This window comes from Lynx rufus, unplaced genomic scaffold (assembly GCF_022079265.1).
Source record: "Lynx rufus isolate CCGP_SWC_20201006 ecotype Redwood Valley unplaced genomic scaffold, mLynRuf1.p SCAF_13, whole genome shotgun sequence".
Taxonomy (NCBI): domain Eukaryota; kingdom Metazoa; phylum Chordata; class Mammalia; order Carnivora; family Felidae; genus Lynx; species Lynx rufus.
The window spans coordinates 26,800,400-26,823,364 of NW_025814827.1; the positions used below are offsets into that span (position 1 = coordinate 26,800,400).

The 22,965-nt window shown below is 39.9% G+C and overlaps 1 protein-coding gene across 1 annotated transcript in view; it reads left to right on the top strand.

The window, feature by feature from the left end:
• Positions 1-22,965, top strand: part of FBN1 (fibrillin 1) — a 233,001-nt gene that overhangs the window by 180,434 nt on the left and 29,602 nt on the right. Inside the window, exons 38-49 of the mRNA XM_047074460.1 lie at positions 1,165-1,233; positions 1,330-1,455; positions 2,651-2,773; positions 3,421-3,579; positions 6,555-6,626; positions 10,079-10,204; positions 12,950-13,072; positions 16,051-16,176; positions 18,133-18,249; positions 19,210-19,338; positions 19,990-20,109; positions 22,471-22,596. Of these exons, the coding sequence (XP_046930416.1) occupies positions 1,165-1,233; positions 1,330-1,455; positions 2,651-2,773; positions 3,421-3,579; positions 6,555-6,626; positions 10,079-10,204; positions 12,950-13,072; positions 16,051-16,176; positions 18,133-18,249; positions 19,210-19,338; positions 19,990-20,109; positions 22,471-22,596 (1,416 nt within the window). The remainder of the gene's footprint in view (positions 1-1,164; positions 1,234-1,329; positions 1,456-2,650; positions 2,774-3,420; positions 3,580-6,554; positions 6,627-10,078; positions 10,205-12,949; positions 13,073-16,050; positions 16,177-18,132; positions 18,250-19,209; positions 19,339-19,989; positions 20,110-22,470; positions 22,597-22,965) is intronic.

Here is a 22,965-nt window from a genome sequence, read left to right on the forward strand (position 1 = left end):
TAAACAAACAAACAAACTTAAAAAAAAATTATTAGTAAAGCAATAGGTCCACACTACCCCAAACTGGATCAGACCTGGAACTGAAATATATACATGTGTACATTTAGGCATATACACATAGCATTTCAGAAAGCCAGGAGAGGGATTATCAGATTTGGAAAGATTAGGATGATTATGAAAGAGCTAATTTTTATCAAAGCTCACCAGGATGACACAGCAGATTAGTTTCATTTTTTTTTAAGTTTATTTATTTATTGAGAGAAAGAGCACACGCACGCGCACACACGCGTGTGCGTGGGAGGGGCAAAGAGAGAGAGAATCCCAAGCAGGCTCCATACTCTGCACTGAGCCTGATGTGGGGCTCTGTCTCACAACCATGAGATTGCGACCTGAGCTGAAATCAAGAGTCAGATGCTTAACTGACTGATCCACCCAGACGCCCCAGTTAGGTTCATTCTTACTCACATGTGCCTGTAAGTATCACACTGCTGGCGCATGGCACTGAAATAAATGTTCTTGAGCGAAATACTTGAATGACAGAATTAATGGATAAAATCGAAGGACAATGTAGAAAGTTGGTTTGGGAAACCAAGGGAATCAGTATTGCACTCAGTAAAATAGAGGGGCAAGAAAGATCTCTAGGCATTAAAGACAAAAGTGGGATGGGAACCAGGAAAGAACAGCTTTCCCTGAAGTTCTGTTTGGAAAGAGTTTTGGAGACAGGCTGATTAACATTATTAAGGGAGGCAGTAATTCCCAGGAAGTCAGGCTGAACAAAATGTAAAAATGGAGGAGTTTGTTAGAAAAAAAAAAGGGGGAAGAAAATCTTTACAAAGAAGTAGTGATGACAATAACTGCTACTTCATCACTACTAGTGATGAACGTGAATAAAACATGTTCACAGGAACAGGAGGCCAGGAGGGTAGGTGGTGGGTCCAAAGACTGAGGACAGTGGCCTTCCATCTTTCTGGCACCCTTAGTAAAAGCCATTTGAAAATAACATGCATACACACAGTTGTTAACTTGTTTAAGATGGGTGGGGTAACTGCTAAGGATTCCTGAAAATGAATATTTTCAGTTGGCTATGTCAGTATTTCTCTTGAGGATACGATTTCTAGAAATTTTAGATTCAAAAGAACTCCATTTGATTTTTTGTTTCAATAGCTGAGTACAAAATTCTTTGTCCTGGAGGAGAAGGTTTTCGGCCCAACCCTATCACTGTCATCCTGGAAGGTAATTCTGTATCCTTGATCTTAAAGTATGCACATTTTGGACTTCCTTGGGTTTATTTACAGTGCTGAAGAAATGCTGTTGTTTTCATTTTGACAGACATTGATGAGTGCCAGGAGCTCCCAGGACTGTGCCAAGGCGGGAAATGTATCAACACCTTCGGCAGTTTCCAGTGCCGCTGTCCAACCGGTTACTACCTGAACGAAGATACCCGAGTGTGTGACGGTAAATGGTCCTTTAGGAGGATAAGTTCTTTCAGCTATTGAGAACTGACCTCAAAAGCCAGTATACAGTCACCAGTAAAACTAAGAATTTAGCTATACAGCGCAATGGTCTAAACATGAACCTAGCCAGGTAAATGTGCCATACTTGTGGCAGCTTGCACGAATGTTACTGATGGGATATCATTTCTGATACGCCCCAAATATTCCTCTTCTTCTGAGAAAAGTGGAGTTTTATTATCTTAGGCCATTGTCTCACTTATGCCTGCAGTTTTCTGGGCTCTTTAGAAAAGCCATTTATATTAGAGTAGCTCAGGTCTCATTTCAAGGACTTCTGTATTCTGGGAAGCACTGAGTTCTTCTTCTTCCTGTTCTTTACCACTTATCTGTACTAATGAACCAAAATGAGCTTCTCTTAAAAAGGCAGCCTCTTTGGTCTTATGATGTAAGTGATAATTCCTGTTCATCCTGTGTTATTGGAAAGATGGAGAATATTGACCGCTTCTGGCTTTCAAAGCACTTGGGCCATAGACTGTGGTGGGAAAGATGGTTTTCATCTATATGAGGGAGTCACATGACTAGTTAGGAAGATACTTCCCTGTATCCTGGAGGAGAAATATGCCTCTGGCTCTCCAAAAGGCTTATGAGGTGACTTCGATAAAGGATGACCTCACTGTGTATTAATTGAGTTATCACAGTGTATATAACACAGCTCTAAGACCCCTGGAATCAACAAAGATTAGAGTCAACCTCTGTGTTTGAAATGGGGATAGAGGTGTTAAATACCTACTTCCATTCTACCTTACCAATGCAAATTCATGAAAGTGGTTGTTGAATGGCTTCAGGGTCTATTATATTCTTCCACAGATTTTGTGAACATATGACGTATTAGCGGTCTTTCTGAAGGATTTCTCCACATCTCCATCTCTGCATGCCTTTCAGGATGTTATGGACTCATCTATTAGGAACTCCTATCAGAAGGCAAAACCTTTTTTTCTGGCACTTCCTTTCCTGAAAACATACACATTAGCATAGGCAAAGGGCACCGATGAATTAAACATCTATTTTTGTTATCCAGATTTCAAAGTGCCCTGTGGATTTTCTCCTCCATTGTCGACATTTATGTTGACACTGAGTATCAGGCCATTCCAAAGAGTGAAGGTTTCATATTCGTATACCACTTTCTGTCTGGATTACAGATGTGAATGAATGTGAGACTCCCGGAATCTGTGGTCCGGGGACGTGTTACAACACCGTCGGCAACTACACCTGTATTTGCCCTCCAGACTACATGCAAGTGAATGGGGGGAATAATTGCATGGGTAAGTTCAAGTTTTTCTTAATCTTGCATGTCCGATCTTCATCTGTGAAGAGAAAAAGAGCTTGTAAGCCCAGCACTTGGTCCTTAGTGTTATGTTACTCATCAGACCGAGTGCTGCCTGCCACCCTTCCACTGTCTTTGTGAGAGCCTCCTCCCTTGTAAACCATAAACTTGGCCTTTTTTCCCCACCTTGTGTGGGTGGTTGGGAGTTTTCTTTAAAATGTAATGTTGGAAAATCCCAAACAATGGTTTAATAGTACTTCTTTTGTGTGACTTTGGGTGTATCTTTATACAATTATATTTACAGCACTGACTTACAGTATTAAAACATCATGAGTCGGAAATGAGAAAATTACTGCCAAATAGCAGTGGAGAATTGTTACTAAGAGTCTGGGTGGAGAGTCGTGTAAAGTTTATTAACACTGCGGCTCCATAATGACTTAGTTCTGTGGCCCCAAATCCCAGGGAATACATTTCTCAAAGTCCCCTTTCTTATAGCGGCAGATGTGGATAGAAAATTGGGTAAGAGCAGGCTGTTCCTGCTCTCATCCAAGTCAAGTTACAATAAAATCCAAAAGATACTCCTTGAGTATCCCCTTAGACATCCGGTGTGCTTTCCCCATGGTATCACCATCCCCTTCCCTCTAGATATGAGAAGAAGTTTGTGCTACAGAAACTATTACGCTGACAACCAGACCTGCGACGGAGAACTTTTGTTCAATATGACCAAGAAGATGTGCTGTTGTTCCTACAACATTGGCCGGGCCTGGAATAAGCCCTGTGAACAGTGTCCCATCCCGAGCACAGGTGAGTTGCACCATTACCAAAAACATAGGTTGATAAGTTACCCATGGATTGTTGAGAGAAATGAGTCTCAGCCAGGCAAGAAAAAAGTCCGTCGTTTATCTTCCTAAGCAAAAAATTAGCTCACAGAGGCAACTGTGTAAGTTCACAATTGATTCTGGTCCTTCCAGCTGAAAATTGAGTCACAGAACACACTGTCTAATTTGTACACTAGTTCACTCGCCAGACTTACAGACTCAGCATAGAGGGGAGAAACAGAAACACTGTTATCGTCATGGAGTTCACCACGTAACTGAAAGACTAGAAACGTTAGGCGAAGCGATATGACAAATAGGTGAACCATATTCCTATTATTCTTACTTATTTATAACTGGTCTTGTTCCAAAAAGAATTTAAGGCAGCCCACAAAGATTTGAATGTAAAATAAAGAAGGCCTAAGGCAAATGGCAAACAAGGGTAAGAAACTTGGAGCAAGGAGCGAGGCTAATACGCAAAAATCCAAGCTGGGAATTTCTACACACTTGCCAAAGATGAGCAATAAGTTTGGCTCCAAACTTTCTAGCAGCTCATATAAAAAGGGGGAGATAATCAAGTCTAAGAGTCTCAATGACTATAAAGCAAACTAAACACTAAAGGAAAGTGCAACTCTTCATGGTACTGAGATTGGAGAGAAATTTTTTCTTATACCCTCCTAGAGAAAAATCTATGTAATGTTATTTGTTTAAAAACAAAAAAGTCTAACCCATGTCCTTGGAGTAAATGAAGTGAAATGGTGCGTGGTTCTTATACGGTAAATAATGACATCATTTACTAATGTTCTTATTTAGGGTTAAATAAACTGTGATGCAGTTATTGATAGTATTCTGTGGTATCTACTCTGTTCCCCACAGTGATCTGTAAGATACTAAATCTCTTGTCTGGTTCTATCTGATTACATGTGAAACAGAATATTCTTTTTTTTAGTAAAATATACCAGTTCCTCCATTGTTTACTCTAGAAATAATGTATTAATCATCACTTAGAATTACCTATGAGTTATCCACAGTCTGCAAGACGTCTCTCGACCAGGGGTTGGCCAGGTACAGCCCCTGGGCCAAATCTAGCCCACGCTAATTTTTGTGTGGCCCAAAGCTGAGAATGGTTTTTACATATTTTAAAAGGTTGGGGAATATCAAAAGAATAATATGTTATGTCCCAAAAAGTATATGAACTTCAAATTTTCGTGTCTATAAATAAAATCATATTAGAACACAGCCACACAAATTTTTTTTTAATTTTTTTTAACGTTTATTTATTTTTGAGACAGAGAGAGACAGAGCATGAACAGGGGAGGATCAGAGAGAGGGAGACACAGAATCCGAAACAGGCTCCAGGCTCCAAGCTGTCAGCACAGAGCCTGATGTGGGGCTCGAACTCACGGAACGCGAGATCGTGACCTGAGCCAAAGTCGGCCGCTAAACCGACTGAGCCACCCAGGCGCCCCCACAGCCACACAAATTTGATTACATATTTCCTGTGGCTGCTTTCATAGGATAGTTGAGTAGTTTTAATAGAGACTGCACAGCCTACAAAACCTAAAATATTTACTCTTTAGTCCGTTAAGAAAGAAATTGCTAACCCCTGATCTTCACCAATGGTCTTCAAATCTTTTGATCATACATACCTATCAGTTAAAAAGTAGGGGGGTTACACCTATTCGATGTGTGCGTTTCCATGTAAAAGTATATGTGTATATATCTCTACATATATTTTTCAACTAGATTGAAAAATGCATTTATTATTGCATTTGTTATTTTCATGAACTGTTCTATTAGGAAATATATACAAAATTAATTTTTTTAATTATATTTTGTGAAGAGAAATGAAAATCTTAGTAGTTTCTTTTTTATCTTGATGGATCATTGTGTGTTCCCCTAGAGACTGTTTTGGAAACCCTTACTAAAGACTTTCATTACTTTCAAAAGTATCTGAGTTAAGAACGTGCATATTTTTTATCTAAAAAGCAAGATTTCTTATTCATGTTGAATCTTGGCCAAATCTAGTCATGGCTTTTCATTTAGGTATGTAATCTGCACACATTTTAGAAGTTCCTGAAATATGTCTGGATGACCAGTGTCAGCTGGCATTATATTTGTTAAAAGTAGACAGTCAGATATGAAGGAAATAAAGCAGTAGAAGAAGAACATGCTACATTTTGACCAAACTACTTTCAGAGACGTTTTATACTTTTTAGTGGGTTTGACCAATAAGGCAATGACCACCTTGAGCTTAAATTGATACCATGCTATATCAGTTACAGTCATGATCTGGAATTACAGAACCTCTGAGTTAGAAGGACTGCAGATGACATTTAGTTCATCCTCTGTTATCAACTTTGATGAATTCAGACGAGCAAGAGAAAGATAGAAGGTCGGAGGAGGGAGAGAGAAAGAAGGAAAGAGCTGCACCAAACGAAATCCAGCTCCAAAAACTGAAGTAATGACATAAGTTGGTTGTTTGAACTGAATTAGTCATTAATAGACCTGATGTCAAGAACTTGGCTAGATTTGCTACAGTCTCCCCCCAATCTACTGAGGAAATGATTTTTGTAAGCATTCCTAAAATCCCAGATCCCTTCATGTGAGTGGAAAGAGGCCCTCTTGCCAGTCCCTGGGTTCAGAGCTGAACAACATCCTTCTAGAAACCCAAATTCCTACAGGCAAGCTCATACAAATGTGTGGGCTGTGATGTGGAGACCTCTGGTTCTTCCTCAGTATTACGTCAACATGAGGTCGCTTTTCATTCAGCGTTTGCCTTAAGGACAAGGTTACAACATCTGTGGGGATTCTCAGTTTTATTTTTTATTTTAAATTCCTCAAAATACAGAAAAATATTTTGCAAGATGTTTCCAAAGTAATTTCTTTCGGCCCAGTCATTGCTCTTTGCTGACCCCTATTCTTACTCCTCTCACCCCATCTTTGTTTAATGAATTACTGCAGATGAATTTGCTACACTCTGTGGAAGTCAAAGGCCAGGCTTCGTCATTGACATTTACACCGGCTTACCTGTTGGTGAGTTATGATGCCATTGTTGGAATTTTCTGTGTTTGCCTTTGTGTTTGAAAACAGGAATACACACCCTTATTTTTCTCAGGTTTTTTTTTTTTTTCTTAGAAGGAAAAACTAGTGAAACAATGCCATTTAGTTTTATTGAAACACTGATTCTTACTTTGAAACAAACCGCAAACACCCCGTGTCGCTCCACCTAATTGGCGGCAGCATTCGTTGCTCATGATTAAGGGGACTGGAAAGCTTTTCACAAAATTACAATCAAGCTTAGTTAAACCAACCCTAGGCATCAACAAAGGGAGAGATTCTGGGAGTAGGGCCAGTTGACGTTTGCTTTGACTATAATTCCCAATCTTTCCTTCTGACTATGACATGAGTTTAATATGACTTTTCATACCAATCTTTATGTGTGGGTTGTACACATAAAGCACTTTAGGGGATCCGTTTTATCTCACATGGATTCTCCTCAGGTTATCCGCTTTGGGAATTTCAGATGTGCAATAAAATAAAAAAAAAAAAAAGAGGCCACTCCTCTCGGAGGCCCCATCTGGTAACTGGAGCAGAGACCACTGCAGTGCTCGAGATGCTTGTGCAAGATTCCGAAGTCTTGCACAGCATTCGGCCAATGGAGGCAATGCCTTTGTGGTTTAAAAGAAAATAACATAAAAATAGATGGAAAGCTATTGCATTCTCAGAGTTTTTCCCCAGTGTGATTTATATGCATCCTCAGATGCCCGTCTTAAGTCCGAGCAGTTGTGTCTAGTAGCAAACATCACCACTCGCTTTGTTCCACCTTCTTCCTCATAAGTAAACTGAAATCCACATCAGCCTTTCCAATGACCTTGTTTAAGAAAACAAGGGTCTGGTCCAGCAATCAGCCTGGTTCTCTTAGTGCCAAATCCATATGGCTCAACAGTCTAGTCAACGTCCAAAGAAACTTCATGGTTTGGAAAGAAAAACTGCTAAATGACATTGGCATGAAACACCTGGCCCTCGCTGCTTTGTTTTTCCCCTTCCCAAAACAGATCTTTTCATCTCCCTAGAATCTCCGATCCAAAGATAAGTGGTCTTTAATAATAATGACTCTCCACGGACAGACCAGGCATGTCCCCCAGCAAGGCCTGCCCTCCGAGGTTGGCAGCAGGCAAAAGACTGGAAACAGCACCAACGTCGTCTACTAGTTGAGCTGGAGACATCTCAGACATCATCCAGTTCAAACACACTGCTTTACAGTTGAGGGGACAGGGGCCCAGAGAGGGGAAGGGACTCGGCCGAGGTCACCTAGCTAATTAATAACAGAGCTGGGACCCAAATCCAGTCCTGACTCACAGCTTGCTTTGCCTCGAGCTCTTGAAAGCTGGAAATGTGATAGTTAGCAATATACTTAATGTTACCAAATTCCACCATGACAAAATATTTAGATGACTGAGAAACTTTGTTTTATTTGAGCTTTATACTCTCCTTCTGAAAGGTCTTAAGATTGTTGGCATATAGAACCCATTCGTATGGGGTTAAAACTATAGCAAGTTTATTAATCTTGTCTTAAAATATAAACTTCTCCAAGTTGAAGTTCAAATGAAATCCAGACAGGAAAAGAAAATACAATTTTTAATATATCCTTTTGCTATTTTATGCCTAACAATGGCTAGAAATTTGACCCAGTCTATTATTGTTAAACTTGATAATACATCACGTATATTTAAAATAAATGAACGTGAACATAATGTCTCAAATTTTAAATAATAAAAGAATGTCGTCTGAATTATCTTTTTGTTTGCTGATCATTCACAGTTGTGATGTTACTTTGCATAGCCTTTTAAGAACGTGAATGGCAAATATGTGAAAAATCCAAAAACATAATCACCTGCGTTCAAAATAGCAATATACTCTAAGTTGTTTTTTTCCATTAAAGAGATTATTTTTCCTTTGAACAAAATCAAACCCTTTAGAAAAGGATCTAAAATAAACCTGTGGTCTGTCAAACTTCTTCAAAGCAGGTTGGCTTTAGAGTATGATTATTCTGAAATCGCGGTGTCTCTTGTAAGCTCCACAACTGTGGCCCTTCTTACGACTTAGGCAAACAGAGTCCTTGCAGAGGCTCCTGACTATCGTATGTAAACGGAAGTGTCTCAACGGCGAGGTAACACAAACCTAGTGGGTTGGAAAGACCAAAGCTTTACATCCCTTCCCAGCTTCTGAAGCACTTTGTGAAATTCCACCAAGCAGTGGCGGAAGGGCCCTCCAGGATAACAAGTAATTTGATTGTGGTTTTGTGAAGATTGTTGACTGTGACGTGCAAAAGCCCGAGGGAGGTAGGATAGCCTGTTAGCGGATTCCTCGTGTCAAATCCTGACTCTGCCTCTTATTAGCTTTGTGGTCTTTGGCAAGTTCCTTCTGCTGGTTTGGCCTCAGTTCCATCATCTGCATAGTGACAGTTGTCACAGTACCTGGAGACCATCTCGTAGAGTGGCTGTAATGATTCAGTGAGTAAATCCAGGTTGAATGTTGAGAAATATGCCAGGTACATAGCAAGTGAGACACTACTAACACTCTTACTGTTATTATCCTAGAAGACACTGAATGGTTGGGAGTTGAGAGCAGGTCAGAAAGAGATTGGACCACCAGGCTGGTGAGGAGGTGAGACCTGCCCACAAGGCCACCTCACCAGCTGGCCAGCCCTGCTCTCACAGCCTGCGTTGTGGCTCTGCTGTCACTCCTGCTTGGATCCTGTTTTAATGCTCACCGGTCCCAACTTCCAGATACTGGTTCTTAATTTACCAAATTTTAATTGGTGCTTACCATTGATCAGACAGCATGGTAGGGGCTGGTAACACAGTGGAGTTATAGCCAGCCCCAGCCCCTGGCCTTAGGAAACCACAGTCTGTGGCTATAGCCCTTCTCGGTGCTGGCCCCCACAGTCAGCATGGGCCTGGCTCACAGCCCCAGACCTAATGTACCTCCTTTTCAAAACCATGTGAAAGAGGAAGGGGATGTTGAAGGGGAATCTGAAAGATCAGAGCTGGCTGTGACCATAAGCTCCTCTGTTCTTCACCAGCTCTCCTTTCCCATTCTGGCCAAACACCACCACACACTTTGGGTAGAGTGGCCGTTTATTCTCAGCTGTCACTTTATTCTGTTCACCCAGTGCATAGTGCCCAGGGGATACCAAGATGGCGCCTACCTGGTTTGTTTCAGAACAAAACCAAAAAGATACTAAATCCAGATAGACACATGAGTGTCTGAAAGCAGTTTAGTTATTTCAATTTGATATCAACTGATGTCCCCCCTTTCCACTGTCACCACCCCAACACACACATACCCACCAACACACCCACACACCCACACACCCATGCACTTTCTCTTTTTTCATTGTGGACCTTATGTAGAACATGGAGTTAGAAGCTGCCGACTCTCAGTGCCGTGCTGTCACTCATGTGTGGCTGCTCTGTTTTCAGATATTGATGAATGCCGGGAGATCCCAGGGGTCTGTGAAAACGGAGTGTGTATCAACATGGTTGGCAGCTTCAGATGTGAATGTCCAGTGGGCTTTTTCTATAATGACAAGTTGTTGGTTTGTGAAGGTAAGTGATGTCACTATATCATGTCCAGGAATGAGCCAACTGACAAGCTACTTACGCACACACACTTGGCCAATTTCACAACATTGGAATTTCAGCAATCCATCAAGCTCTAGCAATAGTGTAGGGCACCATGTGGAACATCATTTTTTCATGGAAAAACTTCCCTAAGTCCCCGTGGAAAAAGCAGGACGTGCACTCCCCAGCCCCATCCTATACACAATATATTAGATTTCCCAGCTGATATAAGAACCCTTGAGTTCCTGGGTGTGTCGCATAGATTGCTTTTGTTTCTCATTGCTTAAAAGTGAGCAGGAGTGGTGGGCGGTCATCTTTACTTGAATCTCAAAATTAGTGTTCCCTTCGAAACGGAGCCTGTGCTACTCCCAAGTGAAAACAAGGTTAATGCAAATATTCCAAATGCATGAGAGAATTCCAAATGGCAAGAACAGCAAATTTGATTTTATATGAAGAATGTTGGCATGTGTGCAAGTGGTACTTTTTTCATTTTCACATTACCTCCCCTTGCCATGTGCATGTACTGTGATGCCGTGCATTCCTCACAACACTTCATATTCCCCTACATCTGGGGAAGATAGTGTACTTTCACATTTTAGTAAAAGGGACATTGCTGGTTATTAAATATACCATGTGCCCTAGGGTAGCTGGAATAATTGTCTATTTAATACTTAACCTTGGGGCCTCTTGCAGAATTTTTGTTCTTGTCAGAAAGGATTATTACCCCTTAGAGCATGTATGAGAGCACATATGTCAGTATTTTAATGTTAAAAAACCTTTTTTTTCCCATAGACTAGGGACAACTTACAGACCATGAGTAAAGTTATGGCCCTAAGCACATGCTTGTTAAATTCTCTTCACCAGGCTTTTAGCTACTATGGCCAGGTGGGCACATGTTACTGCCTCCCGGAGAGGGGTAAATGGGGTGATAGCCGTTCAGAACCTTCCTTAGGAAATAGTCATCTCAGACCTTGGCACTAGCCCCTGTGCTTTGGAAGGCCATCAAGGATAAGGTGTTCCGGAGAGGAAGCATGATGCAGGAGAAAAGAAAGGAGCCCACAGCAGAGGAGCTGATGATGGTAAAGTAGCCTGCCTTCCTCATAGCCAGTCTTCCCCCTTTCATAAATGGCTAGGATGCCTGCCACCTTCTTGGGGCCTCTCTTGTTCTCTTCTATTCAGAGATCCCAAACCCTTAGGCATGGTCACCCATGATGGCCAAGTTAACCCAGACCTTACTGTCCATATGAGATTGAAAGCCTACAGCTGTACCAATGTAAAAACACTTTGCTGTCAGGGTAGTACTCAGTGGATATTGAGATTACAAAGCACTCCAACTTTTGGTGTCCATCTCACAGAATATCCATTCTCAGGGTGAATGTTTATTCCGGGGTCAGCTGCTTCCCAGCACACTCTTAGCTCTCAGAATCAGAAAATGAAGGTTGATTTAATACATGCCTCCATAACCCTGAAATTGGAATGGATTCCAGAAGTATTTAGGGAATACTCATGCATCTGTTCTCCCCAAATATGCATATAATCCGATGCTCGGCATCTGATGCCTCACAGAAATGCCTGTCTGTGATGCCATTTGACTTTTCCAATGATTGGCTACCTTCTAGCTTTCTGTACCCTCTTAAGGACAAGGGCAGACCTGCTGGGAGAGTGGTGCTGGTCTTGGTTCCATTGGAACCCAAGGCAGGCATACTTCTGCCCTGTATCTGTTACCCAGAGAGGCACACGCCACCCCACCCCACATTAGGCAGAAACTCCCACTGACTGACAGTAAGTGCTGAGGTTTTCCCGCCACACAAGCATACACCAAGGACTTCTTGGGCTGAGTCCACTTTTTTGTAAAACCCTAATACTGGTGCTAAGAGCCAGCTCCCATCTGTGTTCCAGGCTATTCCCTTTATTGGACTTAACCTGAGTTAGATTGTTTCATAGGAGCAGGGGCAGGGAACATGTATTTTGCCCCAAGGCATATCCTGGACTATGGAGAACTTTCATAATGTCATGAATTTGAACTATATTAGCTACCTGATTAAAAAAAAAAAAAAAGGCAAACAACCCCCCTGAGTATAGTCAAAGCTCTGAAGCACAGAGTATCCATTTATTCTTTTCTTTGATAGTGAGAGTTGGGTTGTTGTCAGTAGTTTTATGTGCAGCCTCTCATATTAAGTTTCCTTGATTTGACTGCCATGTGGCAGTAATTTAAGCCGGAGCCCCTACAGCCCTGAAGTGCAAGGCACTGCCTGTGAATCAGGAGCACCAGTATCACTTGCGGGCTTATTGGAAATGCAGAATCTCCAGCCATTCTCCAGACATGCTGAATCAGAATCTGCTTTTCAACAAGATCCCAAGTGATCCCTATGTATACGAAGGCGAAGCAACCCGATGAATCGTAAAACCCTGGGGCTTTGAGCAAATGCAACATTTTCTAGGATATTCAGTTTATACTCTGCCAAGCGCTGGTCCTAGCAGCTGAGTGTATAACTTTTCTTTTATACACAAGCATCATTAGAATCCACATGTGGTCATAAACCAAGTACTTGCATTTACAAAAAATATCAAAAACGTGGAAAAATTAGAAAAGAAGTCTTAAAAGTCTTCCACTATCTGTTCCATGGAACTGATCAAAATAAGAAAATAGAAATCTATTTTAAGTGAGAGCCTTTGTTGACTTGCCCCACATTCTGTCCTCCTTCTAATTAAATTCTCTTCTGCTTGGAGATATTGACGAGTGTCAGAACGGCCCTGTGTGCCAGCGCAATGCCGAGTGCATCAACACCGCGGGCAGCTACCGCTGTGACTGCAAGCCAGGCTACCGCTTCACCTCCACAGGGCAGTGCAACGGTAAGTGGCTCTCCACTGGCTGGGTGGGCCCGCCAGCACGCCATCTCCAGCAGGCTTCAGACATCTGGATTTTTTTGAGAAGGTTAACTTGAAGAACACCTGAGTTATGGTTTACACTGCTGAGTTGCAGTCACGAGGCCAGCAAAAAAGGAAAACTGTTGAAATTTCTAAACCCTTAGAGATGTGATGTTTCCAAAATGAGACATATATCATGTGCATACATAGATTTCAGATTGGCTCATCTGCTGCCCTGCTCCAAACACCCCCTCCCTCAAATACACACACACACACACACACACACACATGCACACAGTCCCCTAACCAGTACTCAGAGACAGATATTTGTTTTTTTCCTTTCACATGATCCCCCTTAGGGTGGGAGGTTGCCACCATTCTAGCCACACACCCCAATTCTATAGCAAACCTCTCCTGAGCTGAGTTAGATTAACCTGCATGAACAAAAAGAACCAACAGCACCACTTACCCTCCTAAACATCTTACAGAACTGAGGGCAGCAAACATTAACAGCCTTTTATTAGCCATAAGTCACCTACAGTAAAATGAGAAACTGTCCCCTAGAGGTTAGGTTATTTCATGGCTTACTTTTGTCAAGGATGTGGTAAAAGTAAGAAGGATGAGCATGTTAGCACATATGGATGGTCAAGTTTTAAGTATCTGACGGCATCTTCTAGCCAGTGGCACCAAAATTAAAACACCAGTGTTCCAGCACAGAAGCAAAATTATACCTCAGAATCATTTTCATGTGAGTTTTTGAGTAATTGTAAATCATTGTATATTTAGCATGGAGGTCAGGAAGAATGTGTTGTTTTGCTGTGGTTCATTTCCCAAGGAGTTTCCTGGATATTTTATGCATTTGTGAATGAAACAACACAAGGGAACATGGTCAAATTTTCCTTGGATTTCCTTGCCTACCAGCGATTAAGTGGTAGGAAGTGCACCGCTCTCTGTAGGGTATTTTGCATTGTTTCATTAGACCTTGGTGGGAAGAGGGTGTAATAGCAGAACAAAAACTCACTTTGAGAATCAAGGCTTGTTTTGTTGGGTTTAAAGGAACATGTGCAAGTGTTTAGCATTTTGTCAACAAAGCGGTTGTTACCCATGTATTAAAAAAATAGGACAGGAAAAATGGGACGTCTCTGATATGAGTCACAATACCCTAGTGTAACTTGGCATTTATAGCATTTCCCTGCATTTTGCTCTTAATTTATATGTCTTTGAAACTGGGCAAAATAATTCCAATCAAAATAAAGAACTGCTGATAATACAGAACGTGTCGTTTCACACCATTTCACGCTCAGGCAAGAAGTGGGACAAGCTATTTATACATCAAGACAGGGCGTCCAACCATGGCCTGCTAGGGCTTAAGCCCTGCCATATTTTCTTGTAGAACATTAGCACAAATAAAACTCATCCAGCGCTAACCAATGATAAGTGCTATGAATGAGTGTCATTTGTAGCCAAGCTCACTTTTCCTCACTCGTTGGAATCTTCAGAAGGGAACGTACTTGAGTTTTGCAATTATTCAGCCTCTAGGGTTGAAGACTTCACTCAGGAATCATCTTCATTTATATCTTTTAAAATCTTTTAAAATGTCTTTTAACAGTTTGCTCCTTTTTAAGTCTGTTTTCTCCAATGGGAATAATCATAACTTACTAGGTTAACAAGCATTTCTAGGTAGGCGAGCAATAGTTCCTAAGCTACGGGTATCCCAGTTTCTCCATTAAGATGATATATTCAAGCTCACTTAAGACTTTTAAATTGTATGGTGATTCATCAGCTGTAATGTTCTATAATTGGAAGGAGGTAGTCGTAACAATGGCAGCCTGAGCACAGGAAATAGATGGGATATCTTCTCTTCTGGTATGAGCACAACTGCTCTGTGTGGCAAAAAGTGTCCATTTCCGGTTGCTGTCTTCTCAGTAGGCAAGACAGGCCAACAGCAAGTTTGCATTATTTAACTGGAAGCAGGGTGTCACTGTGCTCTACAGAATCTATACTATAGTTGGCATTCTGGCTGTTTGCTCTCTTTTATGACAGTAGGACAACCAGGATGATACAGGGCTCTTCAGATGACCTGTGCCCTAAACATAGAATTTTGAGAGCTTTAAAAATTAGAGACCTAAGTAGGCATGTAATCACGTCATTTGTAGATTCATATAATAAATTCTGCCCCCTTCGCCCCCTCCCCGCCCCAGATCATCAGATTTCAGGAGGGCAACAAAGATTCAGTTGATGAGAAATATAATTCAGGGCTTAAACACTGGCAGAAGCAAGATGACAGGGCATTCCCTTGAATGAATATGAATAAAAAGAAACATCATTAAGATTGTCAAGTGCTAAAAGGAGCCATGTGTAGACATGAAGACTTGGTTAAGATGGAAAAAAAAGTTATAGGAGTAAGACAAAACAATGAACTGAAAGCTAAACAAAGGACAGTGTGGGTTGTCCATCAAGAAAACCTATCTTAGCAATGGGATTTGTTTGACTTTGATATATATTTCCAAGGGAAGCTATGAAGGGTCCATGACTTGAGACACCAAATCTTGACTAGACAAAATACTTAATTCATTCCACGGTCTGTGATACTGCATGGGCAAATTATCAAACAGATTATCTCCCGGCTTGGTTTCTTCTTCCCTATTCTACTTCTAATTTTTCTCATCTTTCAGAACATTTTTTTTCATCGCCTCATGTATTGTTAACATACTCTGAATGTGCCCAGTAAAAGAGCATTAGTTTTAACTGATTTTGAGGTAAAAAAAAAAAAAAAAATATATATATATATATATATATATATATATATATATATATATATATATATATAATGCCAGTATCTGTTTTACTGGCTTGGTTTAGAGCTAGGATTAATCCTGAGCGTGATATCTAGAAGTAAGTTACTTAATGCAGTTTTGTCCCCTAACTCTACCTAAGATACTTACGATGCTTTTTATCTACAGATCGCAATGAATGCCAAGAAATCCCCAACATATGCAGCCATGGACAGTGTATTGACACAGTTGGAAGTTTTTATTGCCTTTGCCACACCGGTTTTAAAACAAATGCTGATCAAACCATGTGTTTGGGTGAGTACGTGATTATCATTTTATTTTTAACTTCTATCCTATCAAAAAATTCATTTGCATCTGAATATATATAAAAATTGATACTAAACCTTCAGTATTAATTTTGCCATTTATAAAATGAAAACACAAGTTGGTGTGTAGCATTAACATCCTTTGGTATTTAATCTTTGGCAATCTGAACACAGTAAACCTCTTCCTTGATATTCATTTGGCTGCCAGGTCAGAAAAACTTTTGACTAAAGGAAAAACAGAAAGATATTAAGACAAAAAATACTTTTTATTAATGTTAATAGCCTATTATTTTATTAAGTCTATGGGTTTGCCTTATTGGAATAGAGTGCAGCTTTTGAGTGTTTGAATATGAGCATTTTTTGAGAAGGGTCCATGGTTTCTACCGTATCCTCAGAGGCAAATTTGTAGATCCTATAAAGGCAAAAAAAAGACCCCACATTTTTCTAGGGGAAAAGAGCTCAAGACTTTAAATAAATCTCTTCCCGCTTGGTTTCAGTGCTGAGTCAGGATGCTGATTTAGAATAAATTCCAAGTATTAATCAATCACTTTCTCTCTTTTCCTTCCTTTTTATACTTTAAAGCAATATCCATTAAGGATGATTCATGAACATGAATCAGTTTCACAACTGAAAAAAGAAGAATCAATAGAGTAATGTTTAAAGAGCTTACCTTTCACTATAATTGGGTTCATCCATTAGGGAACCTTCTTACAAAGTCTTGTCTTCTTCAGAGCAGATGACAAGTTTTATACTAAAGGAGTGTAATCAGCCCTGCTCGTCCCTGGAAAGCTAATCCCTGCATAGCAGTGACACCTGCATCTGATTTATCTGGAACCCTCTACCGAAGAACCTGCCCTACAGAAAAATGTCGCTAGTTTGGCTAAAAATGAATCAAAGCAGCAGCCCTTGATTGCTGGCAGGGTGACTCACGTGGATGCAGTCTTCAACCACAGACACACACATATTGGATCACTTTGGGGTCAGCAATAGCTTTCTGGTTTAGGATCACCGATAACTTATCTTCATGTCCAAAATTTGAAAGGAAAGGAAATTGTAACTCTAAACACTGCCTTTGGCTAACCTGAGGTGTTGTCTTCCAGTCCCAGAGCCTCCTCCCCTTTGCCCTCGCCCCCCTCCTTCTGCCTCACTCCTGCAATACCAGCAATATCAACTCTCTTTTGTTTTGATTCTTTATTTCCTCCTTAATATAATGTACACCTGCTCTATAAGAAAGACGTTAGCTGTTGTGGCACAATGCTCAGACATAAAAGATGCCCAAACAGCTTTACAGAATAGTCAAAGAGAAAAGTCACAGACCAATAAAAAGACAAATAATAACACAAGAATGTATCAGAAGAGGTATCACATTGGGATACTTTAGAAGAGTGAGTTTAGGCACCAGTAGTGGGAGTGATCATAGGTCTTTAGGAGTGGACTGGGAAGAAGGAAAAGGTGTCTAAAATATCAGGTGAGTTAGAAAGCTCATTTATTTTGTTGCTGATTTCAGGGTAATGTCAGGTGACTCACTGCTTTTTGGTAAACTAGAGTGAGAATCTTAAAGGCTGAAGTTTGCCAAAGGTGGCAGCAAATCAAGACCCAGATGCGCTCAGAATTTTCCATTTCCAAGTGAAAATATTTGAGAAAAGTGGCAAGGGTGGAGAATTCTAGAAGTAAATAGAGTAAAATAGTTCTTGTCCAGTTCTCATGTCCTTAGCTTGCCTCCTTTCACATGCCAGCCCAGGAGACGGTTTATTCCCAAGGTTTAGGTCCTCGGCTCTTGCTGGTTGCTCATGGGGAGCGGCCACTGCTGGAACCAATACCAACATCAAGAAGTTCTTAGCCTACACCTGATGCTTTGTGAACCTCACCATGCCCTTTAATCCCAGGCAACCACTCACCTCTTCTGTTAACGACCACGTTTCTCTACGGCCTTTGTTCCTACTAGACATAAATGAGTGTGAGCGAGACGCCTGTGGGAATGGAACTTGCCGCAACACGATCGGTTCCTTCAACTGTCGCTGCAACCATGGTTTCATCCTCTCCCACAACAACGACTGTATAGGTGCGTATGCAAATCAGTGCCTCACGTAGGAAGTGCGTTTAATATATGCTCTTCGTAATTAGCAGCCTCTCCAGGAAGCGATTTTGTTTTCTGAAATATATGCCCTCTTATGTAGCAACAATTGGTTAAAGGATTTGTCAAAATAAGGTGCTAATTAAATGTCAACTAGAGTAATGACTGCCATGACTTTTATGTAAGTGCTCATCAGCAGCTATAATTTTATATACACTGTGCTGTGAATTAAATACATTTTTAAATGAATTGATTACATCTTAAAACACATAAAAGTGATACTTTGTATAGAAATTACATAATTCAGGAATAACGTGGACCCATTTGTCTCAATGTTGCGCTATAGACTCTCTTAAAATAAGTTAGTTATTGGGGGGGCACGCCTGGCTGGCTCAGTCAGAAGAGCCTGGGAATCTTGATGGTGGGGTTGCGAGTTCCAGCCTCATGTGGGATGTAGAAATTACAAAAATAAATAAAACTTTTAAAAAGTCAATTATTAAATCTATAAAATCCTCCTTATAAAACATGCTATGTTATTAATAAGTGAGAATAATGATCCAAATTTTGTATTGTTGCTAGAGGCTAATTTTATATACTTCTAATTATGAGAAAAATTAATAATACCATCAGTTGTATTGTGTGTTAGTAATTCAGTTTTAGCTTTTAAAAATGAAACCTAGAGGAAGATCAAGGTGAAACTCATATAAAGTTCTAATATAAATTATCAATCTGTAATTAATAGAACAGCGTAGTCTTGTTAGGTTTTAATAGGTGAGTAAAGCCAGGTGTATTGTTACAAACTAGATATTTATTGGAATTTTTCATGTTTGGCTGAGCCAGCAAAAGCCTCTGAAATTTCAAATAAGTATTTTTCCCTTTAAAGGTTTTGATCATTGCTGGAATTATGACATTTTCTTTGGAATATATCAAAGGGTATTTTTTTGGCAGATGTTGATGAATGTGCAACTGGAAATGGGAACCTTTGCAGAAATGGCCAGTGCATCAATACAGTGGGGTCCTTCCAGTGTCAGTGCAATGAAGGCTATGAGGTGGCTCCAGATGGAAGGACCTGTGTGGGTGAGTGCTGCCTCAGAATTTCAGAAAGAGATTCCAAAGTATGTTCTCTGAGACCAAAGAATCCTGCAGTCTCTGTCAACATCCTTCCTTCAGAAGGCTGGAGAGAAAAAAAAAATCAGAGTGGAATTACACCAATCCTACCTGTTGACTCTGTGTGTGTGTGTGTGTTGACTCTGTGTGTGTGTGTGTGTGTGTGTGTGTGTGTGTGTGATATCTATAACACACTTCCCTATTATGTTTTAAAATTAAGTTATTGTAATTACAGAAAATAGTTAAATTGTTAAATTTCACAGAAAGCTAAATTGTTCCATAAACACTTGTCATTTGCTTTCTTATATTTATTTTCTTTAAAACAGCTTTGTAGAAATCTCTTCTATAATCTTTTGAGTGCTCTCAAAAATCTTCATACCCATTAACTTTTCACAAGCTACATTTTTCTGGAAATATTTAATTTGTGATAAGTCACATAAAATATAGTTGTTCTGCACACTTCTGAAAGCTGATAAAGCTTCTTTTTATTGACTCATTAATTTTTCTCCATATTAGTTTTATGTATTTCTTTGATTTGATTCCAGTTTCTTGGAATTTTAATTGCTTGATGGAAATCATGCCAGTGGGAACCTCTTCTTTCTTTCTCCCTTTTCTTTGCAGATATCAACGAATGTCTTCTAGAACCTGGAAAATGTGCACCAGGCACCTGTCAAAACTTGGATGGGTCCTACAGGTGCATTTGTCCACCTGGGTACAGTCTACAGAATGACAAGTGTGAAGGTAGGAGGGAGAGGGCTATCCATGTTTGGAAGTGAACAGTATTGGTTACTGCACTGGCATTCTCAAAGTCCATTTTTGTGATGGTGTGCTGGTGTCTTCATTTTGCACTTTATCAGAAAAAAATCCAAGAGCAAAGGGTGTGGCTTATGTTCTCACACTCAGCTGATGAGGCAGGAACATCTAATTCTCATGCTGATATCTGATGACACTGTTTTGCCCTGTGCCTATGAGTGCTCATATGACCCTGACTCTTTTCCAGGGTGCTTTTAGGCATCTTGTAAAACACCCTGGTTTTCATGTTTTTAAGTATCAGTAGGTTGCAACTAAAAATAGCTTCATGATTTCAGCTAAAATCTTTAAGTGACCACATTCAAGGTTGGATGATTATGGCTATATAATTTATCTACGTTGTTTGACCTATACAGCAGTGGAAATGTGTTACTACAAATAAATTCTCAGCAAATTTTATAGTACTGCATTCTTCAATTCATATGTCATTGAATTAAATGAAGGGCATTAATTGCTAGAACTTCATAAATAACTGGGCTAAAAGGATTTTTAAGAAGTCACCTAGTTCATGCTCCCAAGTTTAAATAGGTCTGTATCTCATCCATAATGAGTAAGAATTTTCTCCATTTCTCCACTTTTAATATCATGGAGAAATTTTATCATATACCCAGTTTACATCATAGTCAAGTGATAATATTCTAAATGGAAACAAATTATGCCTAAATGCAAATTATTATGTGTTATTTTACTTTCACTAAATAAAGATCAACTACTCCATGATCAATGCAAAACTCCCCTAAGATGAACAGAATGGAAATGTATAGAAAGAAAAATGACTTCCCAAATACTTAGTAATGTACCCATTCTACCATCTTTGTCCCTATCCTTATGAAGTCATCACCTACAGGTTAATTTCTACTATAAGAGAAAGAATCCTATTGGCAATGACAAAAACAACAACCAAAAGAAATACTCGAGCATTTTTACAGAAGTTGGCTTTTCTTTTAAGAAACGGTTGGATGTGAGAGTAGTGGGAACATGGGAATGGAGTCATTCAGTCAGCAGCAGCTCAGATTCGTTGATATACCACAAGCAATGTGATGTAATTAATTATAAAGGCAACGTAATAACATAGAGTGATGAAGAGACTGGTTTTTCACTGAACAGGAAGATCATGACTTTGAGCTGCACATTTTGAGAATACCTATTGTGTGGTATTTACAATATTAAGTCAAGATAATGGAATTAATTTCCCAACTTCCCCTTAGTGGGACCTCATGGGAAGGAACTTGTATAATAGGAATACATTCTGATGTAGGTGTAGAACTCTTTGCACAAATGCAAAAATAAAGAGCCCCATGATATAAAAGATACATGTTTTGTTGGGAAAAAAAGTATCAATAAAAATAGCATGGCTCAGAATCAAGACTTACCTCTATTTTACTACAAATTCCAGCTGAAAGTCAGGGGAAAAGATGGGTAAGTCTGTTGGAAAGAGTGGCCACACTTTTCCCAAACATGGGATGATCATGTAATTCATTGACCAAACCAAGACAGTTTTAAGGAGGGGTCTGTTAATAACAAGGCCAGGACAACAGGCATAACTAGGCCTTTCCTAGGAAAACCAGAGCATATAGTTACCCAAGCTATTCAAACATCACTGTAGGCCACCTTTAATCAACCCTTCCTAGTGCTAAGGTATGTTAATATGCTAAAGGAAGTATGTCACAATTATAAGTGCATCAACTTCCTGTTATCTATATGACAAAAGAAAAACTATAGCCTATACAAGAAAGACATTTGTGTTTTGAGAAAAATTAATCTGCAAATGAAAGGGACCTCATCTTCTGCGGTATCTTTAGTTTATACTTTACATAATTATTGTCATGAGTGTTAGTATTCTTGTTAAATTCATAGTTTTCCTAATAGCATGGAGTATTGGGAAAAGCACTGTGAATGGATGGAGGGAATAAGTGTTTAGTTCAAAGGTCTAGATCTCTCACTGACTCATTGTCACAATTAAAATTGTGTTGTGGTGACTCTGGAGTTTCTTGCTTCTTTTCTAGCTTAGGGTGGTAGGAAATTACCTTTTCTAATTGGCCAGGAAACTCAGTCTGGGTAAGGAATATTTCTTAATGTATCCCTTAGAAGGCACTTGCAGATTCCATTTTTACAATAAGAACTTTCAAGATTAATTTTTAAAAAGATATCACAGCCTAGAGGTCCACTCAGCATGATGATACAGGAAAAATCCTTATTGGAAGAGTTGTACTTTGTACTTCCACACTTTGCATTTGGTATCTGATGATGTCTCCATTGTGTTTTGGCTTTGACACATGTTAATTCTTTTAGATATTGATGAGTGTGTTGAAGAGCCAGAAATTTGTGCCTTGGGCACATGCAGTAACACTGAAGGCAGCTTCAAATGTCTGTGTCCAGATGGATTCTCCTTGTCCTCCACTGGAAGAAGGTGCCAAGGTAACTGCCTTTGAAGGCTTTAGACTTTCATTACTCTGTGTTTATTTGTTGTGGTTTCACTTTCTTAAACATGGCAAAGCTTTGATTCTTTGTGAAAGAGAAGATGGAGAGCTTTCATTCACTCAGAGGTCTAATGATTACCATATGTCAGAAAGTTCATTTTTACTTTTAAAGTTGAAAACTCATCCATCAAGTTATGGTTGCTTGTACAACAACTGCCCTGGCACTTGAACCTGTCTCTCCCTCTAAGAACACGGATGCTGATAGGTCACTCAGTGGGGGATCAGCCATGAGCCACTGAATACTGCAAAGCCTGGGGGAAGTTCAGCTACATGGTCTCTGCCTCAGAAGAGGTGACTTTGCATAAAT